The sequence below is a fragment of the Enhydra lutris genome, unplaced genomic scaffold (genome assembly GCF_002288905.1).
Source record: "Enhydra lutris kenyoni isolate GAN:26980312 unplaced genomic scaffold, ASM228890v2 scaffoldscaffold52, whole genome shotgun sequence".
Lineage (NCBI taxonomy): Eukaryota > Metazoa > Chordata > Mammalia > Carnivora > Mustelidae > Enhydra > Enhydra lutris.
The window spans coordinates 840,557-862,465 of record NW_019154136.1 but is presented as its reverse complement, the minus strand read 5'-3'; the positions used below and the strand labels follow the sequence as shown (position 1 = coordinate 862,465).

Here is a 21,909-nt window from a genome sequence, read left to right as displayed (position 1 = left end):
TGACTGAGCCACCCAGGCATCCCAAGTGTAGATTATTATAGTGTAATAATAATCCTGATATCTGCTGGGGTAGGTGTATATATTCTTATTAATCTTTTTGTTAGAAGTATCTTGGCTATTCTTGGCTCTTTATTACATTTTAGGTGCAACTTACTGGGAAAAATTGGAAAAAACACCATTTGGGGATTTAGAAGAACATTTCATGGATTCTGTTGGTGCATTTGGGGGAGACTTGCCATCTTCATGAAATTAATGGAACTTAAAAAGTATATATCCTGGGACACCTGGCTGTTTAAATTGATGGAGCATGCAACTCTTGGTCTCGGGGTCATGAGTTGGAGCCCCATGTTGGGTGTAGAGATTACTTAAATAAATAAATCTTTTTTTTAAGTGTATATCCTATGGGAAAGAAGTTACGCACAATGTGAAGAAAGAAATTAATCACACAATGATTAATTCCAAATGGATTAAGGGTTTAAATGTCAAAAATTAAGTTTTAAAGATTTTAGATATTTAGATTTATTTAGATATATTAATAAATATTTTTCTAAACTTGGGTTAAGAGATTTTTTCAAAAGATATATTTTTAAAAGATTTTATTATTTATTTGACAGAGAGCTATGGCGAGAGGAAACACAAACAGGGGGAGTGGGTGAGGGAGAAGCAGGGTTCCTGCTGAGCCCGGAGCTTGATGTGGGGCTTGATCCTAGGACCCTGGGATCATGACCTGAGCTGAAGGCAGATGCTTAATGACTGAGCCACCTAGGCTCCCCTGTTTTATTTATTTTAGGAAGAGACAGAGAGGAGTGGGAGGAGAGAAAGAGAGAACCAACCACAAACAGACTCACTGTCAAGTGTGAAGCTCAGTGCGGGGCTCTGTCTCACAAACCTGAGACCCTGACCCGAGCTGATATCAAGAGTCTCATGCTTAACCAGCTGAGCCACCCAGGCGCCCCAAGGGAAGGATTTCTTACAACACAAAAAGCACTATCAGAGAAAGGATTGCAAGAATTGGCTGTGTTGAAATTAACTTTCTGTTCAGCAAAAGACACTTCAAAAGACAGTGAGACGTCACATTAAAAAAACTGGGAAGAACATATTCCAGCAAATACAACCAACAGAATATTTAGTTTCAGGAATATCTAAGGAACACCTACAAATGAATACAAAAAGAACAAATAACCCAATGGGAAACTGGGCAAGAGATAGGTAAGAGGCATTTTAGAGAAGTGGAAAAACATGAAGATACAACGATACCTTAACATAAAGGTACATAAACATATAAAGAGATGTTCGACTTTATTAGTGATCAGGGAAATGCAAATCTGGACCAGAATGAGATGTGATTTTATATCCACTGCAGCGGCATAAATTAAGAATTCTGATTGTACTTAGTTTTGGAGAGGATGTGCATCTATCTACATGATCTCTTCTAAGTTGCTGATGGGAGAATAAATTTGCCAGCCGCTCTCAAAAAGAGTCTGGCATTGTCATGCGAAGTAGAACTTGAGTCACTGCCTAGCAGTCCCGCTCCTGGGTTTGCACCCAGAGAAGTTCTTGCATGTGTACAGCAGGGAGCACATAGGACAGTGTTCATAACACTGTAAGCAGTCAAGTCTGGGAACAACCCAAATGCCCATTGGCTTTAGAATGGGTCAGTAAAGTACGCTGTGTGTGGCATATTTTTTAAGTGAGATGTCCTGTAACCAGTGGGGCCAAATCTGCCGAGGCCTGTTTCTGTACTGCCCACAAGCTAAAAATGGTTTTACGTTTTTAAAGTGTTTAAGGAAAAGAAGACGACAATGCAACAGAGTATGTGGCCCACAAAGCCTAAAACACTTACTTTTTGGCCATTTACAGAAAGGGTTTTCTGTTTCTTGATCTGTGCAAACAATTTGGATGCGTTCTAGCAATATAATCTACAGTTGTGCTGTCCAAAATGGTAGCCGTTAGCTACACGCAGCTATTTAAGCTCAATTTAAATTCAAGAAGATACTCAGTTTTTTAATTGCACTAGCCACAGAAAAGTCAAAATAACTGAAACCAGAACAGTTCTTTTAGGACCACACACAAATGAGGTGAACGAGAAGAGCAAAGGAACGGTGATCCTGGGATTCGGGACTGTGATCACCTTGAGCCCGAGAGGGCGGGGCTTGCAGCTCTCCGCGGAGTTACAGATCATCTGTACAGGCGGGGAGCCTCCTGCAGCTGTGCTGCGCCTGTGGTCATAATAACGTTACTTTGCAAAAGTATTATACAAAAATAAAATTACTTTTTCTGCAAGAATTTCTGTAAGGATGTTTTTAATAGCTGTGAGCATATGGCATTTAAGGATGCTTGGTGTGTTTTGATAGGCCACAAGGTGTCACTCTTGCTCTTGAAATTGACTCAGCATCTTTTCTGTGAAACCGTCAGGAAGATTGCTGTCTTAATCTGTTAGCGTTGATTTAACCTTGAAATATACTTACTTGCTCTAAACCTAAAATTGCAGCAATTCCTCTCTTTCTCACAAAAAAACTTGAATGCTGCTTTTTCTTTTTCTTTTTTTTTTTTTTTTTTCTTAGCACGTGCATGTGCCTGAGCTGAGGAGGGGAGTGTGGGCAGAGGGAGACAGAGAGAGAGAACCTTCAGCAGGTTCTACACCCAGCATGGATCCCGGTGCGGGGCTCAGTTTCACAACCCAGAGATCCTGACCTGAGCCAAAATCTGGAGTTGGATGCTTAGCTGACTGAGCCACCCCGGTGCCCCAGTACTGCTTATTCTAATTTGGAGGACCATTTCAATAGAGCAGCCTGTGTGTTTTTCAGAAAAGTAAAACTCCATGGTGTTGATTTCTAAAGTTTTTCCAAAAACACCATTTAACAATTTTTAATAAGAGATTAAGGGGTGCTTGGCTGGCTCAGTCGGTAGAGCGTGTGACTCTTGATCTCAGGGTTGTGAGTTTGAGCCCCGCTTTAGGGGTAGAGTTTTGTTTGTTTTTTTTAAATAGATTAAGATTGTTTTTTCCCCTATCCTTAATTATTTGTTTACTTTCCTATCATGACTAGAAAAGAGAAGGTTGGCAGAGTAATATGTTACAAAATAAATTTTAAAAAATACTGTAGTACTTGGTTTTTGAAAATGTAGTTCCATAGTTCTTAGTGTAATTCCTCCAGCCGTAACTCAAAGGTTTTCATTGTACTTCCTGATTGTAAAGTGTTTATTAATTTTAGCTGGAGGAAAGCAGGAATGTTCAGAAGCAAATGAAGATTTTGCAGAAGAAACAAGCCCAAATTGTGAAAGAGAAAGTTCACTTGCAGAGTGAGCACAGCAAGGCTATATTGGCAAGAAGCAAACTAGAGTCTCTTTGCCGGGAACTGCAGCGTCACAATAAGACATTAAAGGTTAGTTGGTTCAGTTTTCTGTTTTTCAGGAGGGACTGACACTGGCTTGGCTTATTTTATAATCACTGTGTACCTATTTGAAGTAAATCTTTTGTCTCTACATGGAGACAGATAGCAACCAGTTTTCTACTATTTTGCTTGGCCTGATGCTTCTTAATGGACCTCATACCTGGCCATGGGAAATCTAATTGAGATTGATTTTTAGACCACAGCTTATCTGCCTGGAGCCCTGGCTTAGGAAACTCAGAGTTGCCAGTTTTTTGCTGAGCACTGAGGTAGTTGATTACCACGTAAGAGAAGCTGACATGAATGCGAAGCCAAACAGAAACAGACTTGAGGCAGAGACTGGATCTGGGGAGGGAAAACAGCCGCTGAGCTCCTTAGGAGCTGTTCACCAGCTGCATGGCCAAACCACCCTTGCCTATCCCCAGTACCCAGAGGCTAAGTACTTTTAGAATAGCACATAGCACTCGTTTTACAGCAGGGCAGTTTGCCTCTCTGATTGTCTACTCAGGAAAAGCTGTGTGCTTATCAGATGATCACCTTCTGGTTCCAGATAAAGGGAAGGGGAATCAGAGTTCAGAAGCAACCCTTTAGGGTCACAATAAGTAAACCCCTGGAGCAGCGGCAGCTTTTATGAGTATCTTCTGTGTAAGTCTATACCATTAACAGGAGTTTTTTTGGATAATAAGGAAGAAAATATGCAGCAGGCACGAGAGGAGGAAGAAAGACGTAAAGAAGCCACTGCACACTTCCAGATCACTTTAAATGAAATCCAGGCGCAGCTGGAGCAACATGACATACACAACGCCAAGCTCCGCCAGGAAAACATTGAGCTGGGAGAGAAGCTGAAGAAGCTCATTGAACAGTACGCTCTGAGGGAGGAGGTAAAGCCATTCTGTTGGTTCAGACAGCTTCTCGTGATCAACGGGGGTTTCTCCCCATTCACTGCCAGAGGAATACTACCGTCACAGGATGTTTTAGAACTTTTATATTTTCGTAGTGCAAGTTGGGTTTTTCTCAGGAAAACTTTAGCCGCCACGAGAACAGGAGTCTTGGGGGTTGTCACTTAGATAGTTGAGAAGAGTCTGTGGCTGTGGGTAGGTGAGGCGGTTTCTTAGAGAAGTGTTAAGTGCTCCTTGTCTTCCACCTGATGCTACAAGATTGCATATTTAGCATGCAGATTTTCCCCCTTATCTAGACTAATAATAAATATTTGGCCTTCAGATACGCTGTAACTCAGACATCTGTGATAACCTATACAGTCTACATTACCGTTGTATTATACCTGCGTTTTAGATTCTTTCTTTTAGTGGGGGTTCTATACTATTTGAGAGGAAAAATAGAACCTATTTCTAAACTCTCATACCCACTGAAGTAAAAAGCTTATTGGAAGGATCCATGCCTGCTGGTCTTGGTCATTGGTCTCCGACTACGACTTTTTCAGGCTAGTCAGGCAATTCAGAGGTGTTAATTAAAAGCAAACAGGTGATGGTCTGTTTTTTTGTTTTTTAAAGCCTCCTCATTTTTACAGGCCAAATGGGCAGGATTAGAGACATTAGGCTTTTTATTTATTTATTTGTTTATTCAAAGAAAATGATGTTAATTTATTTCTTTCACATGTTTATCTGCTAAAAGTTTTTTTCCCTTATTTTCAGTTAGCCAGCATAGAGCACATCATTAGTTTTTGATGTAGCGTTCAGTGATTCATGAGTTGCATATAGCATCCAGTGCCCGTCACCACATGGGCCCTCCTTAACGCCCATCACCTGTTTACCCCATCCTCCCACCCCCGTCCCTTCTGTAACCCTCAGTTTGTTTCCTGGAGTCTAGAGTCTTTCATGGTTCGTCTCCCTCTCTGATTTCTTCCATTCAGTTTTCCCTCCCTTCCCCTGTGGTCCTCTACACTATTCCTTATATTCCACATATGAGTGAAACCGTATGATAACTATCTTTCTCTGCTTGACTTATTTCACTCAGCATAATCCCCTCCAGTTCATCCATGTTGATGCAAATGGTAGGTATCTGTCCTTTCTGCTGGCATCAGGCTTTTTATACAGTGCATCCCCTGCCTTTGAAGTTAGGGAAACGTGCTTTTGTGTGTGTTGTAACCCTACACAAGTAGATTAAAATAGCTGGTTAAAGGGAAAAAAAGATTGGCCCCTCTGTGGGTTACTGTATTCAGTTTTGAAGGCAAACTTTAGATCATGCTAACTTAGAGTCTTACATTCAGCCCTTCAAAAAATACTTTTTTTAAAAAGATTGTTTCTTTATTATTTGAGAGAGAGTGCATGCGGGCATGGGGGGAGGGGCAGAGGGAGAGAGAGAATCCCAATCGGACTCCCTTCTGAGCACGGAGCCCAGGAGCCCAAAGCAGGGTTCCATCTCAGGACCCTGAGATCATGACCTGAGCCAAAATCACGAGTTGAACACTCAACTGACTGAGTCACCCAGTGCCCCTTAATCACTCTCTCTGCCTTCTCCCTTTTTTAAATGGAGAATTATAAACTTAAAAGTAGAGAATATGTCATCTGGTTTTAGCAGATGAAATCACAGTTTCAGCTTTATTCCCATCAGCTTGCCCTGGGTTATTTTGATACAACTTCAAGGTGTTCTATTCCATTCCGTTCATATATATTTGAGAGTGTACCTCAGAAAGATAAGGATTCTTTTTTTAAGCACAACCACGCTATCGTTTTCACACGTAACAAAATTAACAGTAATTACTTAATGTTAAACACTGAGTCATCGTTCAATTTTCTGTAGTTGTGTCTCCCCCCCCAATTTTTTTTTTTTTAAGCTCTTTGAATCAAGCTCTAAACAAAGTGCATCTGTTTCACTGATTGATCGGTTTCAAGTCTGTAACATGAAGATTTCCAGGGGCGCCTGGGTGGCTCAGTTGTTAACCATCTGCCCTGGGCTCGGGTCAGGATCCCGGGATCCTGGGATCGAGTCCCCCATCAGGCTATCTGCTCAGCAAGAAGCCTGCTTCTCCCTCTCCCACTCCCCTTGCTTCTGTTCCCTCTCTTGGTGTCTCTCTCTGTCAAGTAAATAAATAAAATCTTTAAAAAAAATGATTTCCTCTTCACTCTTTTTTTTTTCCTTTGAGTGTTTATTGAAGGAACTTTTTTGCCCTAGAGAATAAATTTTATATTAGATTATAAAGGCCTCAATTTTCTTAAAATTGTTCTTTTAGTTTTTAATATGACAGTCTGACACATGATAGATGTAGAAAACTTGAAAACTATGTACATTTAAGCACATTACATGTGAGTCTTATTTTGAGTGTTATCGGATGTTCTTTGGTCAGGAAGAGTTACTCTGTACATCTGAGAAGGGGTGTTCTGATGACTGTATTGTATGTAAATAACTACTTAACAATTTTGTTTGGAAATCGTAATGACATCTTAGCAAATGTCTATGTGCTGGGCACCAGGCACCTTACACAGCAGAACCACCACATTGGCTTTTAGAGCTCTGCGGCAAATGTGGTTATCTCCGCTTGGAGGAGGGACGTGAGAGTCAGCAAGGGCAAAATCTACCCCAGGCCACGCGCCAGCCAGGACTTGACCTGGGGCCACTTCAGTTGTCACAGCATGCTGCCTCCGGCTGAGAAATTTGGGAAACTTAAAGGGGAAAAAAATACCCGGGAGTTGCTGTGTCTGATATATGGGTCTAACAGTTTGATGATCTCATCCGTCTTTTTCTTGATACGTTTTTGAGCCTCATTTTCATTGTAAGGCAGGAATAGGAGGTACAAGTGTGTGGTTAATGAGGCTCCTTGACAGTCTGCCTCCGAAAGGGAGGGATACAGGGTAGCAGCTGGAAGCCTCCTTTCCTGCAAGTGCAAACCCAGGAGGGCTTGCAAGGTGAGGTAAAGCTCACTCTTCTAGAAACTCATGGACCCAATGTCCTCAGCTATGGGGGTATTAGCAGGAAAAGCAGGGTAAGAATAAGCAAGGTATTGTAACTTGTGTTGTTTCCTCATCATTGTGTTCCTTTTTCATTAAGTGATGTAAGAAATTTTACTTCTCCCATAGCATATTGATAAAGTGTTCAAACATAAGGAATTACAACAACAGCTTGTGGATGCCAAGCTTCAGCAGACGACACAGCTAATAAAAGAAGCTGATGAAAAACATCAAAGAGAGAGAGAGTTTGTAAGTTCTCTTTCTTAAAAAAAGAAATTTATTGTCAAAATTGTAACCAAAGCCATTCAAAATACTTATTCTACGTTAATAGAGCACCTGGGTCATGCTAATTGGTTTTTTGTTCTAGACTGAGAAGGCCATGTGTGTGTTAGAAAGTATTTGGCTATTTATTTGTTTAACTTTTTTTTTTATACAGAAGACACATGGGAGAGATTAGACCAAATTAGTAGAAAGATCTGCACTCATTCGACTTTTTCATGCTTACAGTTATTTCACTTTGGTAATGGTCACCAGGTTTAAGAATTATACCAGTATTCAACACATTAAATGTGGTGGTTCAGTTTAATATTGAGCTTACCAAACACTGGTCTCCTATATACCCTGATACTTTGCTTTCAAACAAGTAACTTGAAACTAGGAAACCTATTTGTCTATTTACTCTGGTATAATTTTATGATAAAATTTTAACAGAATTCTCTATACCTAATCACTCAGCTTCGTTCCCAGAGTGTATGTTCAGACTATATTGCCTGTCAGTAATTGTGTATACAGTGGAATCTCACTGGGTATGTATATTTAACAAATGCAAATTCAACTTTATGTGCTTAGCGCCCCCCCCCCCCAAATATAGATGAGAAATGATGATGGCAATGAGGACTGCTCATCCAGCTCTCACTCAAGTAGCACAGGCCTTGAGGCAAGCCTGGTGTGAAGGCTCTGTGAGCAGCCCTCATGGTGTGAACTTACCATGTTGAGTGTGGGTCTAGGCTTAAGAGAGACCTGTTTTTCATACAGCACCATCTTCTGTGAGAATTAATAATGCTTTCCTGTGTATAATTGAAGAAACCGTTCTTTCCAAAGTGAGGGTATAAATTTCATATATTCTCACACACATACATACATTGCACATACTTACTTTATAGTTGGTTTAATGACTTTTTAGGGCTTATTTGGGCTACATGTGACTTTTTACTTCAGGGGCTGAATTTCAACAGTTACTTACTAACTGTTTCACTGTATAACTTTTTCTTGAAAACTCAAGTATATAAATTAAAGCTCTCATCCACTTCTCCCCTGCTTTTTAAGAAGTGATCAGAAACTGGTCTCTGATTTCATTGCTCTGCTCCATACTCCTTCACTCTGCCTCATCCTGACTCTCAAGGAGTAAAGTGGATTTTTGAGCCGTCGAGATACTGTCAAGATTCCTAGTCATGTTTTCTGCTAATACCAAACTTCTAATTATTTTCACCTGAAACAACAGTTTAACCCTGAGTTTTATAAACCTATTATTCGGCCTCCAGGGCACTCTTTCTAAGCAGTAAAAGAGTGTTCCAACATTCCTGAATGTTACCAAGTAGAACAGATTGGAGAGGTAATGAGCAATTGATGTAACCGAAAATTTTATCTATAGGCTTGTAGTTCTTGCTAAAATAATGAGTGGAAGGATTAAGCCTAACTCTCTCTCTCTGGTCATTTGACATTATAATCATATTTGTAATTACTATTAGTATTTTGCCAGAATGTTTCTGTTTTCTAGTTATTAAAAGAAGCAACAGAATCGAGGCACAAATATGAACAAATGAAACAGCAAGAAGTACAACTAAAACAGCAGGTAACTTGACAGCAGGGGATAGTAGCATTTGTTAAAAAAAAAATCGATGGTTCATTTGATATAAACCTTGAATCTTCTCTAAGGTGCTTATGCTTGTTCCCAGCCAGAACTGAGAGTAGATCACGTGTCCCTCTTGGAGTTTTCCTCTTCACTTAGGGTGACCAGCTCATCCTGATTTGCCCAGGACTTTCGTGGTTTTAGCACTCAGAGTCCTGTGTCCCAGGAAGCACTTAGGTCTCAGCAGACTGGGACAGTTGTGATGCTGTCTGCAGCGTCCCCTTTCCAATACCCCAGGTGTTTCGTCCCTTTCTCAGTCTGCTTCCATGTGGGTCTGCTAATTTTCAACTAACGAAGAACTGAGTCTGCAGATTGGCACTCTTTTGTATTAAGTTGAATTACATGAAATCGCTGATACTTCTTTGACCTACAGAAATGGCAGTTTCATATAGTTGAACCTAAAATCTTCACAATTTTGTGCTGTGAGAACATAACCCGTTTTAAAAATTGCCTATTAACCACTCTACTCTCAGAGCCATGGAGATGGTAATTTTAATGGGGCCTTCCCTACTTTTTCTTCTCTTTAAAGTATATGACACGCTATTAAGTATAGTCACCATGCTGTACATTAGATCCTCCAAACGCATTCATCTTCTAACTGAAAATTTGTACCCTTTGACCATTATCTTTGGATGTCCCCTTCCCATCAGCCCCTGACAGCCACCACTCCACTTTCTATTTCTAGGAGTTTGGCTTTTTTAGATTCCATATATAAGTGAGATCATAGTGTCTTTCCTCTGGCCTATTTCACCTAGCATAATGCCCTAAAGGTCCATCCATATTATCACAAATGGAAAGATTTCTTTCTTTTTTTCTTTAAGATTTTATTTATTTATTTGACACAGAGATCACAAGTAGGCAGAGAGAGGGGGGGAAGCAGGCTCCCCGCTGAGCAGAGAGCCCGAAGCGGGGCTCGATCCCAGGACCCTAAGATCATGACCTGAGCCGAAGGCAGAGTCTTAACCCACTGAGCCAGCCAGGCACCCCTCTTTTTTTTTTTTTTTTTAAATGACTGAATAATATTGCATTGTGTATTTATACCACATTTTCTTTATCCATTCATCTGTTAGTAGGCACTTAGGCTGTTGCCATATCTTGGCTATTTTGAATAATGCTGCAGTGAATATAGGAGTGCGTATGTATCACTTTTAGATAGTGATCTCATCATCTTCAGGTATATACCCAGAAGTAGGATTCCTAGATCACATGCTAGTTCTGTTATTAATTTTGAGAAACCTCCATATTGGTTTTCACAGTAACTGCTGATTTACTTTCCCACCAACAGTGCCCAGTATTTCCCTTTTCTCTACACCCTTGCCAACATTTGTCATCTCTTGTCTTTTTGATAATAGCCATTCTAACAGGTGAGATGACATCTCATTGTGGTTTTGATTTGCATGTCCCTGAGTAGTAGTGGTGTTGAGCACCTTTTCATGTTCCTGTTGGCCATTTGTAGGTCTTTGGAAAAATGTCAGTTCAGGTCTTCTGTCCATTTTTAAATTGGATTATATTTGTTTTTTTGCTCTTGAATCGTGTGAACTCCTTATATATGTTGTATATTAACCCCTTATCAGGTATATGGCTTGCAGGTATTTTTACCCATTCCATAATTGCCTTTTCATTTTGTTGTTTCTTTGATGTACAGAAGCTTTTTAGTTCAGTGTAGTCCCTCTTGATTTTTGCTTGTGCCTTTGGTGTCATGACCAAAATTTCCAAGACTGCTTTTAAGGAATTTTTTTTAAAATTTTATTTATTTATTTGACACAGAGAGAGAGAGATCACAAGTAGGCAGAGCAGCAGGCAGAGAGAGAGGAGGAAGCAGGCTCCCCGCTGAGCAGAGAGCCTGATGCGGGGCTCGATCCCAGGACCCTGAGATCATGACCTGAGCCAAAGGCAGAGGCTTAACCCACTAAGCCACCCAGGTGCCCCTCAAGGAATTTTTTACCTGTGTTTTCTTCCAGGAGTTTTTATGGTTTCAGGTCTTATGTTTAAGTCTTTAATTTTTGTGAATAGTGGTAAGAGAGGGGTCCAGTTTTCCCAACACCATTTATTGAAGAGACTGTCCTTTCCCCATTGAGTATTCTTGGCTCCTTTGTCAAATATTGGTTGACCATAGTGTATAGGTTTATTTCTGGGCTCTCAACTCTTTTCCTTTGTGTGTCTGATTTTATGCTGGTAGCATACTGTTTTGACTGCTTTAGCTTTGTAATATAGTTGGAAGTCAGGGAGCATGGTGCCTCCATCCAGTTTTGTTCTTTCTCAGGATTGCTTTGGCTATTCTAGCTCTTTGGTGGTTCTATTCAAATTTTAGGTTTGTTTTTTCTATCTCTGTAAAAATACCATTGGAGTTTTGGTAGGGATTAAATATAGATGGCTTTGGGTAGTGCAGACATTTTAATAATATTAACTTCTGATCCTTGAACACAGATATTTTTCCACTTTGTGTTGTTCAAGTTTTTCATCAGTGTCTTAGTTCTCAGTGAGTAGATCATTTATATCCTTGGTTAAATTTATTTCTAAGTATTTTAGTGATTTTGATGCTATTGTAAATTTAGGATTGTTTTTTTTTTTTTAATTTCTTTTTCAGATATTTTGTTGTTAGTGTATAGAAATGCAACTGATTTCTGTATGTTGGTTTCACATTCTGAAACTTTACTGAGTTTAACAGGTTTTTGGTGGAGTCTTCAGGATTTCCTGTATGTAAGATCATTTTGTCAGCAAACAGACACAGTTCTATTTTTTCCTTTCTGATTTGGATGCCTTTTATTTTTCTTGCTTAATTGCTCTGGCTAGGAATTCTAGTAGAAGGAAAGCTTTTAAACTTTTAATGGTTGAGTATGATATTAGCTGTGAGTCTGTCATGTATGGCCTTTATTACATTGAAGTATATTCCTTCTGTCCCCAATTTGTTGAGTGTTTAATATCATGAATGGACGTTGTATTTTGTCAGGTGCTTTTTCTGCACCTGATGAGATGATCATGATTTTTCTCCTTTATTTTATCAATGTGGAATGTCACATTTATTGATTTGTGTATGTTGAACCATTCTTGCATCATCACAGGGATGAATTCCATTTGGTCATGGTCTGTGATCTTTTTAATGTGCTATTGAATTTGGTTTGCTAGTATGTAGTTGAGAATTTTTGCAGCTATATTTATCAGGGATGTTGGCCTATAGTTTTCTAATAGTATCCTTATCTGGCTTTAATATCAGGGTAAAGGCTGACCTTATATAAAATGAATTGGGGAGTGTCCCTTCTCTTCAGTATCTTTTTTTTTTTGGAAGACTTTAGGAAGAATTGACATTCATTCATCTTTAAATGTTTGGTGGAGTTCACCCATGAGACCATCTGGGCCTAGGCTTTTCTTTGTTGCTTCCCTATTTTTCAGTCCAAACCCCTTGTTTGTGCTAATGCAGTCTTTCACTCACTGTGTTTGTCTAATGTGTAGTAAGGGTAGCAGATACTGCCTCCTCACTCAAAGGAAAGGTACAGAAAATACTTCTGATGTCTTTATGGACAGGTGAAATTAGGCATTTACCTATAGTCCACCCTTTTCCAAGTAACTAGATTACATTCTGTTGAGAAAAGTGTTTATTTTAAAAGTTTCTTATACAACACATTTATATTTAGGGACGCCTGGGTGGCTCAGTTGGTTAAGCAGCTGCCTTCGGCTCAGGTCATGATCCCAGCGTCCTGGGATCGAGTCCCGCATCGGGCTCCTTGCTCATCAGGGAGCCTGCTTCTCCCTCTGCCTCTGCCTGCCATTCTGTCTGCCTGTGCTTGCTCTCTCCCTCTCTCTCTCTGATAAAATAATTAAATAAAATCTTTAAAAAAAAATAAATAAAAGTTTCTTATACAACACATTTATATTTAATCTTGTAAGGTCTCTAAATTATTTCTAAAATGCACTTGATACATTGAGACTGGTCTGAATCTTTTTTTTTTTTTTTTAAGATTTAATCAATTTATTTAATAGAGACACAGCCAGAGAGGGAACGCAAGAAGTAGGCTTCCTGCTGAGCAGTGAGCTTGATGCGGGTCTCGATCCCGGGACCCTGGGATCATGATCCGAGCCAAAGGCAGACACTTAACGACTGAGCCCCCCAGGCACCCTAAGACTGGTCTGAATCTTTAAGAGCACCTCTTTTGAATGCTGTTTTGTCTTTGGGCATGTTTTATGATGTGGTGATGCTCATTTCCTGTAAAGGTAGCCTAACTTTGAAAATTCAAGTTTTTTTAACTTTCCACTATAACCTAGGATTGCGCTAGATTGCTTCTAGGAAATTTGAACCTCTTATTAGCTCTGAGTTGTCCATGTAAATGGAGAAGAGTATTGATGTGGAAAAGGCATATAGTCTGTTTGTAGATGGCTTTGGAAGATGGACTTAAATGTGGGAGTCATTGCTAATTCTCCAGGGCAGATCACCAGAGGACCCTTCTATGAAGCTCCCAGGCAGCTCGGATTCCGCTGGATTGTTAACCATTGAAACTTCTGTTGTCAGCGATATGTGTCACCCTGGGTCGTGTTATTTGATCATTAGTTTGTCTCCTTGGCTGTCACGTCTTACTTTTCCTAGTCTAAATGTGGCTGTCCTTGCCAAGTGTTGGTCTCATTCTATGCTCTTACCATGTCAGTTTCCAGCATTTGTTGAGGAGAGAGTTGGATTGGTGTTTGTTGACCCGTTGTTCTGTAATGCAGGCATGTAAGTCTCGGTGTCATGGTAGTTGCCACTTACTAACTACCCAGTATGGGCCAGTTTTGAGCTCTCAGATGGAATAGTCTACCTGGATATTCCATCTTCGAGGAAAACAGCTATGAACATGCATTTAAAACTTTTGATATTCTATAACACACCAGGAATATTATTATGGTTATCACAATTTCCAGTATTTGAAGTGTACTTTAGAGCCATGGCCCCCAATACCCAAATCAGTCCAAATCGAATGTCCAAACAATCCATCACACTGAATTCTCGCACCTGCGCCCCCCCCCCCCCCCGCCCCCCAAGCCAGTGCTTCGACTTCTGTTTTGTTTTCCTGCCTATGTTAAGGAGAGAGCTATCCTTGATACCAAGCTAGGAACTATGCAGGTGATGTTCTAAAAGAATGTTCTTTTTCCATGGACAATTTCTCAAATGTAAGGAGAGGTAATTGGTGGATTGGAGCTAGTAAATATTTGTACATTTTATTTTTTAAAAAATTTGTATTTATTTATTTGACAGAGATCACAAGTAGGCAGAGCAGCAGGCAGAGAGAGAGTGGGAGAAGCAAGCTCTCTGCTGAGCAGAGAGCTGGACGCAGGGCTTGATCCCAGGACCCTGGGACCATGACCAGAGCTGAAGGCAGCCGCTTAACCGACTGAGCAACCCAGGCACCCCTGTTTGTACATTTTAAACATTTTACATCTAAAGATGTTTAAGTCAACAAAATTTCCTCAGTTTCAGGGGATTCAGTGGGTTATAGAACTTCAGCTGTCTCTGGTAGCCAAGGGCTGGGTGTGCGTTCCTCTTTCTGTCACTTGTATCAGATAACTAATGTTTAACCATATTATGTCCTTTTAGAAAGTCTTTAGGAATTGCTTTAAATTGTTTACCTGGAACTCAGGATATTTCATTACTTTTTTTCTGTAGCTTTCTCTTTATATGGATAAGTTTGAAGAATTCCAGACTACCATGGCAAAAAGCAATGAATTGTTTACAACCTTCCGGCAGGAAATGGAAAAGGTACTTGCATATTTTTAGTAGAATATTACCTAAAAGGGAATTTATATAAGAAGCTGTTTTAAGCACGAACACGACTTGGATGAGTTGCTGTTGTTATGGTACAGTCTTCATTTCTTCTCTGACCGTCCAGTGGCATCCCATTTGGTCATTTTGCCCTTGGTGTGCCCCATGTAGCCAGTGGTCTCTGTGCTTAAATACCAGCTTTATTAAAGTGAATTCCTGTATTAAATTCAACTTGTTGTTACACATAAAGTGGTTTCTTTTTTGTTGTGTCTTTTGTTTTATTCGCTCAGTTGCACCCCGCCCCTCCTTCCCAAAGCTTTGTGTTTTTGGAGATTATTTGAAGATATCCAAGCCTGGAATAGTAATTACACCTTTTGGTTGGTTGATTTCATACACACACACACACATACACATTTATGTATATTTATATTTATGTATTTTTATTTATATGTAATCAAAATGTCAGTGTTTCCATCTTTTTTTTTTTTTTTTTTTTTAATTATTCCCCACCCCCTACATGGGGCTCAAACTCACAACCCCGATCAAGAGTTGCACGCTCCACGACTGAGCCAACCAGGTGCCCCAGTGTTTCTACCTTTAGTTTTTTGTTTTTTGTTTTTTTTAAACTATACTCCCACTAAAAATTTTTTTTTAAAGATTTCATTTATTTACTTAATAGATCACAAGTAGGCACAAGCAGGCAGAGAGGAGGAAGCAGGCTCCCTGCTGAGCAGAGAGCCTGATGCAGGGCTCGATCCCAGGACCCTGAGATCATGACCTGAGCGGAAGGCAGAGGCTTAACCCACTGAGCCACCCAGGCGCCCCTCCCACTAAATTCTTTCTCCTTCAACCAAACCCATTCTTTATTTGACTTATTTTTTAATATTCTTGTCTACGTTAAGGAAAGCAATATCCTTGATAACCAAGCTGAGAACCAGAGTATATCCATCCGTCCATCCATCCATCCTTATTTTATGTGGCATATTCCCTTTAAAATGGGACTTTATGAAATGGTGGTGGGTTGGGTAGAAGTACAGCATTGCCTGGCACTTCGTAAGCATCCAGTAGATGTTCGTCGTGACTATAACTAGGTCTTACGTAGTGGCTGGGGGAGTGGGCTCTGGGTCGTGTCCCAGCTGTGTCATATAATGTGTGGCTGGGGACAAGCTGTTGAACCTTTCTGGGTCTTCTGTATAAATAACAAACACCTACCTCCCTAAAGTGGAGTATTTCAGACAGTGCTTAGCCGTGTTAAGTGCTCAAATTACCACCTTCCGGTATTTTTGGACCCAGGCGACGGGGAGTGTGGGGAGTGGTGCATTAGTGCGGCCCGCGGTCCTTCCAGCCGGTCCTTCCAGCCGAGGGTCCCTGCACACAGCGAGCGCCCTGTTAAGGCTGAACAGAGGTTAAGACAGGCCCTGGGGGTCGCTGTCCTTGCTACTCTCAGCTTGGAGATCGCGGTCGGTCAACACTCGACCCAGATCTTAGCTCTTCCCGTGGTCTTTGTCCCACCCTGCCTCGTGTTACAGTTTTGTGGCAGGGCGCTGGCTCTGCCCTATCCTTGTTTCCCCTGATGGCACTTGGCTTGGTGCCCCGCGTGGGATCGGAGCGGGGGCGCAGTCAGCAGTGCGCGGAGGAATCTTGAAAACGGGGCTCGGGGCCGGGCGGAGAGAGAAGTCTCGCTGTGAATTTCTGAAAACTGGGTTCTTACAGGTTTAAGAATGTTCTGCTTATTTGGGGGCCCATTTTCTCTTCAGCAAAACCTAAAGTCAGTCCTGCAGAGTTGGGAGGATGCCCAAAGCAAAGGATAAAACGACCCTTTTTTTCTTGGTCGCTAGAATGTTCCCGAAGTGACCCTGCCCATAGTTTTGAAACGGATGTGGTCTTGGATGTTGTGGTAGATCATCAGTTCTGAATCTTCGCAGGGAGCTTGGACACCCCTGTCCTGCCAAGAGCCAGACAGATGAGTGAATAGAAGACCCCAACTTGGACATGTTTCCGTCCAGCCCTGGGAGGGGTCTCTCCTGGTCAACCCCAGGCAGAAGGAAAGGGGCGCCCCGGCCGAGGTCAGAGCGGCCAGTGTGCGCCGTCGGGCCGCTTCCTCCGTGCGCCGCGGCCTCCGGAGCGGGGGAGGTTGGCGTGTCCCGCACTGCGAGCCCCGCCTTCGCTTCCCGCCGCGGCCCCTGTGGGCGCTCCCGGGGCGCCGCGGTCCCTGCGCGAGGCCGGTGCAGTGAGGGGGGCGGGGGGAGCAGCGTGGTTCTGTGGTGGGACAGGGTGGAGAGAGATGGAACTTAGAATTTACATTTGCAACTGTGTTGATTGACAGATGACAAAGAAAATTAAAAAACTGGAAAAAGAAACAATAATATGGCGTACCAAATGGGAAAACAATAACAAAGCGCTTCTGCAAATGGCTGAGGAGGTGAGGTGGTTTCCCACGACTAAGGTGTGTTCGTCGTCACGGGGACGGATGGAGCTGCCGCCCCACACAGGGCAGGGCCGCGCGGTGACACCGCTGCCAGAGCGGAGGGCTCTGGCCGGAGCCGGGGCGGGGACGGCTGCGCGCGGTCTGCCAGTGTCCTCGGGGCTCGCGGGGCGGGGGCGGCCGTAGAGCGGCGGGGTGTCGCGGGCCCGCGGCCTGTGAAGACCGGGGTCGCAGGGGTCCACGCGGTCTGATCGCCGAGTTCCGGGGGCGGTTTGCAAGAATCCGGGTGGGGCTGACGCCGCCGCCACGGGGCCCACCTCCGGCGATGCCGAGACCGGCCCGCTGCCTGCCTTCCTGCTTGGACGGAGGCTTCGGAAAAGGCGGCAGAGGAGGGGGTTTGCCGGCCCAAATGTACCGTGTGCGCGCGCGCGATTTCCCGGCTCGATCCCGTTCTCACCTAAATGGTAGAACAAGAGAAATCTGTGTGGAAAAGAATCCTTTTCTGTGTTTAATCAGGCCCTTAAGTTTCTGATCTTTAGCTTTGTGATGAGTATCTTGAAATTTCCTTAGTAGTTGATCAATACAAAATGCTTTTAAAAGGGCATTTCGGTTATTTCTTTGGCCTCCCCGGGACGGTGGGGAACCGTTAAGTCCCACCTGGTGCGCGTAGACGGGCGGAGCAGCCGCTTCCGCTCAGGTGCGGGCGGAGGAGACCCAACGCCTCCGAGACGTGATTGAACAAGTGGTTTCCAGTGCGGCTCAGGTTAATCTGTTTGTGTCCCGTGAACGGACTGGTGTTCAGCGAGGTTACGTAAGCCCTCTTTTTCCCTTCCAGAAAACTGTCCGTGATAAAGAGTACAAGGCCTTCCAGATCAAACTGGACCGGTTAGAGAAGCTGTGCCGGGCGCTCCAGACGGAGCGGAACGAGCTCAACGAGAGGGTGGAGGTCTTGAAGGAGCAGGTCTCCGGGAGAGCTGCGGGCGAGGATGCGGCGCTGCCCGCCACGCAGCCCTGCCCTGGCCCGGAGGCCCCCAAGGAGCTGAACACTGCTTCTAGAAGCGCCCCGGGGGGCCCCCTGGACGCCGCCCCCAGGCCCGCGAAGGAGAAACCGGCCGTGTCTGCAGGTGCCGTGCCGGGCATCGAGTCCGTTGACTGAAAGGAAGTATGATCACTGTATCGAGAGCTCTATTTTGTGTATAACTTTCTGTTAGTAGTAACTATTGGTTTTGTGGTGAAAATTTTCTTACTTTTTCTACCATATCTGTATTTTCTTAGAACTACTGGACTTACGTGGTACAGGAGGCTGCTTAGCAGTTTTGAATAGTTTTCCTCTATACATTTTCCTCAGCCGTGTTGCACATCTGCCTCATTTCCCTTCCGTGGAATGCATGTGACCATCACCTTGTCCTATTTTCCCTGTTCCTCGGACAGAATTACTCAAATTTCACTCGAGATAGGGCCGATCATCACAAGGGAACTATGTTCTGAGAATGGTTCCCTGATGTGAAAACAATATTGATTCAAACATCCCACCCCTCCATTAATAGAACTCAAAAAAAAAAAAATCAAGATGATTTAGTTTTCTCTAATAGCCCACTTTAATGCCAAGTAAAACTAAACTAGGGTTGGGTCAGAAATAAGCATAGCATCTTTGATTCAGATTAGCTTTTTGATAATATTTGTATCAAATTGACATGGCTGTAAGCCTCGAATACTCAGTCGTGGCAGATGTACATAAAGGTGTCACTTTTACGGTAGTAGATACAGACCAATCATTGGGCAAACAAAACAGGCTTAATGTTTGTGACTAAGAACAATCCCACTGCTTTGGTTTCAGGTTAGAACTAGAATCCACGTTTGAGCTCGGACCACCTAGATGTCCGTTCTGGAGTACGGCGGCTTGTTTGCTTACTTCGGGATTTGGGTGCGCGTCCTCCCCTCCCGCACAAGGCGGCCGCCGGTAGTCGTCATTGTAAGACAGTGAGGGTCAAAGTTCACGTGTAGCTTTCATCAAGCGGAAGCCCCTCCGCTACCGTGCTGCCCTCCTAGCGACTTGAAATTTGGTGTTCAACTGTTTGCGAATCCCGCCAGCGGAGTTCTCCAGATTTTTAAAAAGGTTAATTTGAATTGCGGATCATGCTAACTGAAATGGGTTTTATTTCTAAAACAGAAAGACTGGAACCCACACTTTTAACTTAACCGTGGGAAGACTTGGCAGAGTTTTCAGTAGTCAAGACCGATGATGCTTTTGGTCTGGTTCTCAACCCTTTTCTTAATTAGTTTTTTAAGAAAAGAGCCAGTAGTAGGATCAAGGGGGAACTTTCCATATGAAGCACGTCACTTCTCAGTTAGTTTTCTTTGTTCTTAAGGATGTTGAATATGGCTGAGATAGGCAAGTAAGTCAGATTGTACCACGCAAGCTTGGACTTTGTCCCTGATAAAATTTGCATTGAAATAATTTATGAAATAGGCTCTACTAGAATTGATATTACCACATTCCACAGAGCAAAACTATCAAACTGACACTGAAATTGCTCACTGGACTAAATCAAAGTCCGTTCTGTCCAGTTAAAAGGGTTTTCTCTTTAAAAGTGTCTTTGTAAAGTCCTGTCCTATTCATGGTCTAAAGTGGGTTGAATGAATTGAAAGTTGTCTCATAGAAGCTTCCGCCACCATTGGTCATAGGAATCAAGGGGCCAGAGAGTGGAGGGAAAGCAAACCAGAGCCGGTTCTCTCGTGACTGTCAAAAATGAGTCGGAAGCTAAAAACAAATATCCCCTCCTCCGACGGCCTCGTATAAATACTCCTTTCAGCTACTAGATGAAATGTTGGACTCCTTTCCCCTAGAGGAATGAAGGTATTTATCAGAAATATAATCTACTTTACAATTAGTACTAATGATCCTATTTCACAAGAACTCCGCTGGATGTACAGCTCTCACTGAAGCCATTCGTGTAGCCAACCACGTCTCTTTGTGGTGCTTGTCCTGTGTGGAAGAGGTAATTCTCGGACTCGTTGCCTATTCTCAAGGGCTTTCTAAAGCGATGTGATTAACAGTCCTTGGCCTGCTGCTTTCGGCTTTGACTATGTATCTGTAGCTAGATGCGGTCATGGTATTTAAAGGTCGATTCTGTTTGGGATGCATGAGGGGTCCTTTGGGAATCCTTCCTCCCATCACCCTGCGAATACAAACAGGCCCCTCTGCAGACACCCTCTTAGAGCGATCACCTCACCAGCCCAGTGTTGTGGCTTTGTAGCACGCCCTGTGTCCACCGTGTTCTAGAACACTGTCCCGCTGTTAGGCTGGTCCAGAAAAGGTTTAAATGTCACATTCACTTCAGCTGCATCTGTCGCTCCGTCATGGGATCTTGCTGTGTGTTACTCGTAGTGGCCATAGACTCCGAGGAGTAGAGAATACTTGGGTCTTGGATCATGGACCATTTCACCCTCAGACGTGTTAGGAGTACATTTCTTGGTCTTGAGACCAGTGTTTTTTAGTTATGTATGCAACTGCCTTTATTACACCTGGTTATCACAATCCAATTCTCAGGTGTTGCAGAAAAATCTACCTCTTTCAGACTGTAGATGGAAATAACTGTGAAAAACAAAAGATGCAGAGATCTTCTAGTTTGTGCTAAACACACGGCTTTATTTTTACAGCCCACGTCTTTCATGAGGATACGAATTGTTCAGAGGCAGTCTTGTTTTGCTTTTCAAAGACATTTTGTAGAGATTTTTCACTAATGTGAATCTGATTTTATCTACACGATTCTGTATAGATTAAGTAAATATGTATGATAAATTTGACAGCGTCTGTGTCTCCTTCCGTTGCCCACGCGACCTCACCTGTCGAGCCACCGCAAGGACTGCTGCACACGGTTGGGTTCTCAGGCCTTAGCAAGGGCGGGGCACCAGCTCACCCTGGGATTGGGTGGCAGAGGACTCCTTTTATGGAGCCAGACCCCTGTGCGTACTTTTTTGGGTATTTTTTGCACCTTTAGGGGAAAAGAAAAAAGGACCCTAAAAAAAATCCTATAGTTTAGCTGCTGTCAAACTGTTTAAAAAAAAAAAAAAAAGGAAAAAAAACCAACCCTGCATTTTCACAGGTCTGAGCTGCTCCCAGCACATTTCAGGGCGCACCTATGTGAACAGCAAGAGAATTCGGCATATTATAGAGGCATAGAGGGGACGATTTAATTTGAAGATGAGCAAAAAGTATTTAAGCACATTAACTTTAAAGTTGGCTGGCCCTGCTTATATTTGACTGTAATTATTTTAGACTTAATGGGCTACAAGGTCATTGTTGTCGATTTTTGATCTGTTAAAATTAAAAACCATCACGCTGGCGGCTCCTGCAAAACAGGCTGAGGGGCCAACCTGGTATATCCCCTTGGCTGAGCCCTGCTGTATAAGCGAGCAAGCTTTCTTGGCGGGGGGGGGGGGGGGGTGAGAAGTTACAGTAGGTCCGTGTCTACAAGTCTAACTGCTTCCCCGATCTTTGGATCAGGACACTCACGTATCCTGCAAAGTAATTCCGCGCACACACACGTACC

At 42.7% G+C, this 21,909-nt stretch overlaps 1 protein-coding gene across 1 annotated transcript in view; it reads left to right on the top strand.

Annotated features, from left to right (window-relative positions):
- Positions 1-21,163, top strand: part of LOC111157168 (taxilin gamma) — a 57,406-nt gene extending 36,243 nt beyond the window's left edge. The window contains exons 4-10 of the mRNA XM_022518444.1: positions 3,213-3,383; positions 4,076-4,270; positions 7,424-7,543; positions 9,072-9,146; positions 14,836-14,928; positions 17,258-17,353; positions 18,192-21,163. Coding sequence (XP_022374152.1) covers positions 3,213-3,383; positions 4,076-4,270; positions 7,424-7,543; positions 9,072-9,146; positions 14,836-14,928; positions 17,258-17,353; positions 18,192-18,512 — 1,071 coding nt within the window. The 3' untranslated portion in view covers positions 18,513-21,163. The remainder of the gene's footprint in view (positions 1-3,212; positions 3,384-4,075; positions 4,271-7,423; positions 7,544-9,071; positions 9,147-14,835; positions 14,929-17,257; positions 17,354-18,191) is intronic.
- The last annotated feature ends 746 nt before the right edge of the window (positions 21,164-21,909 follow it).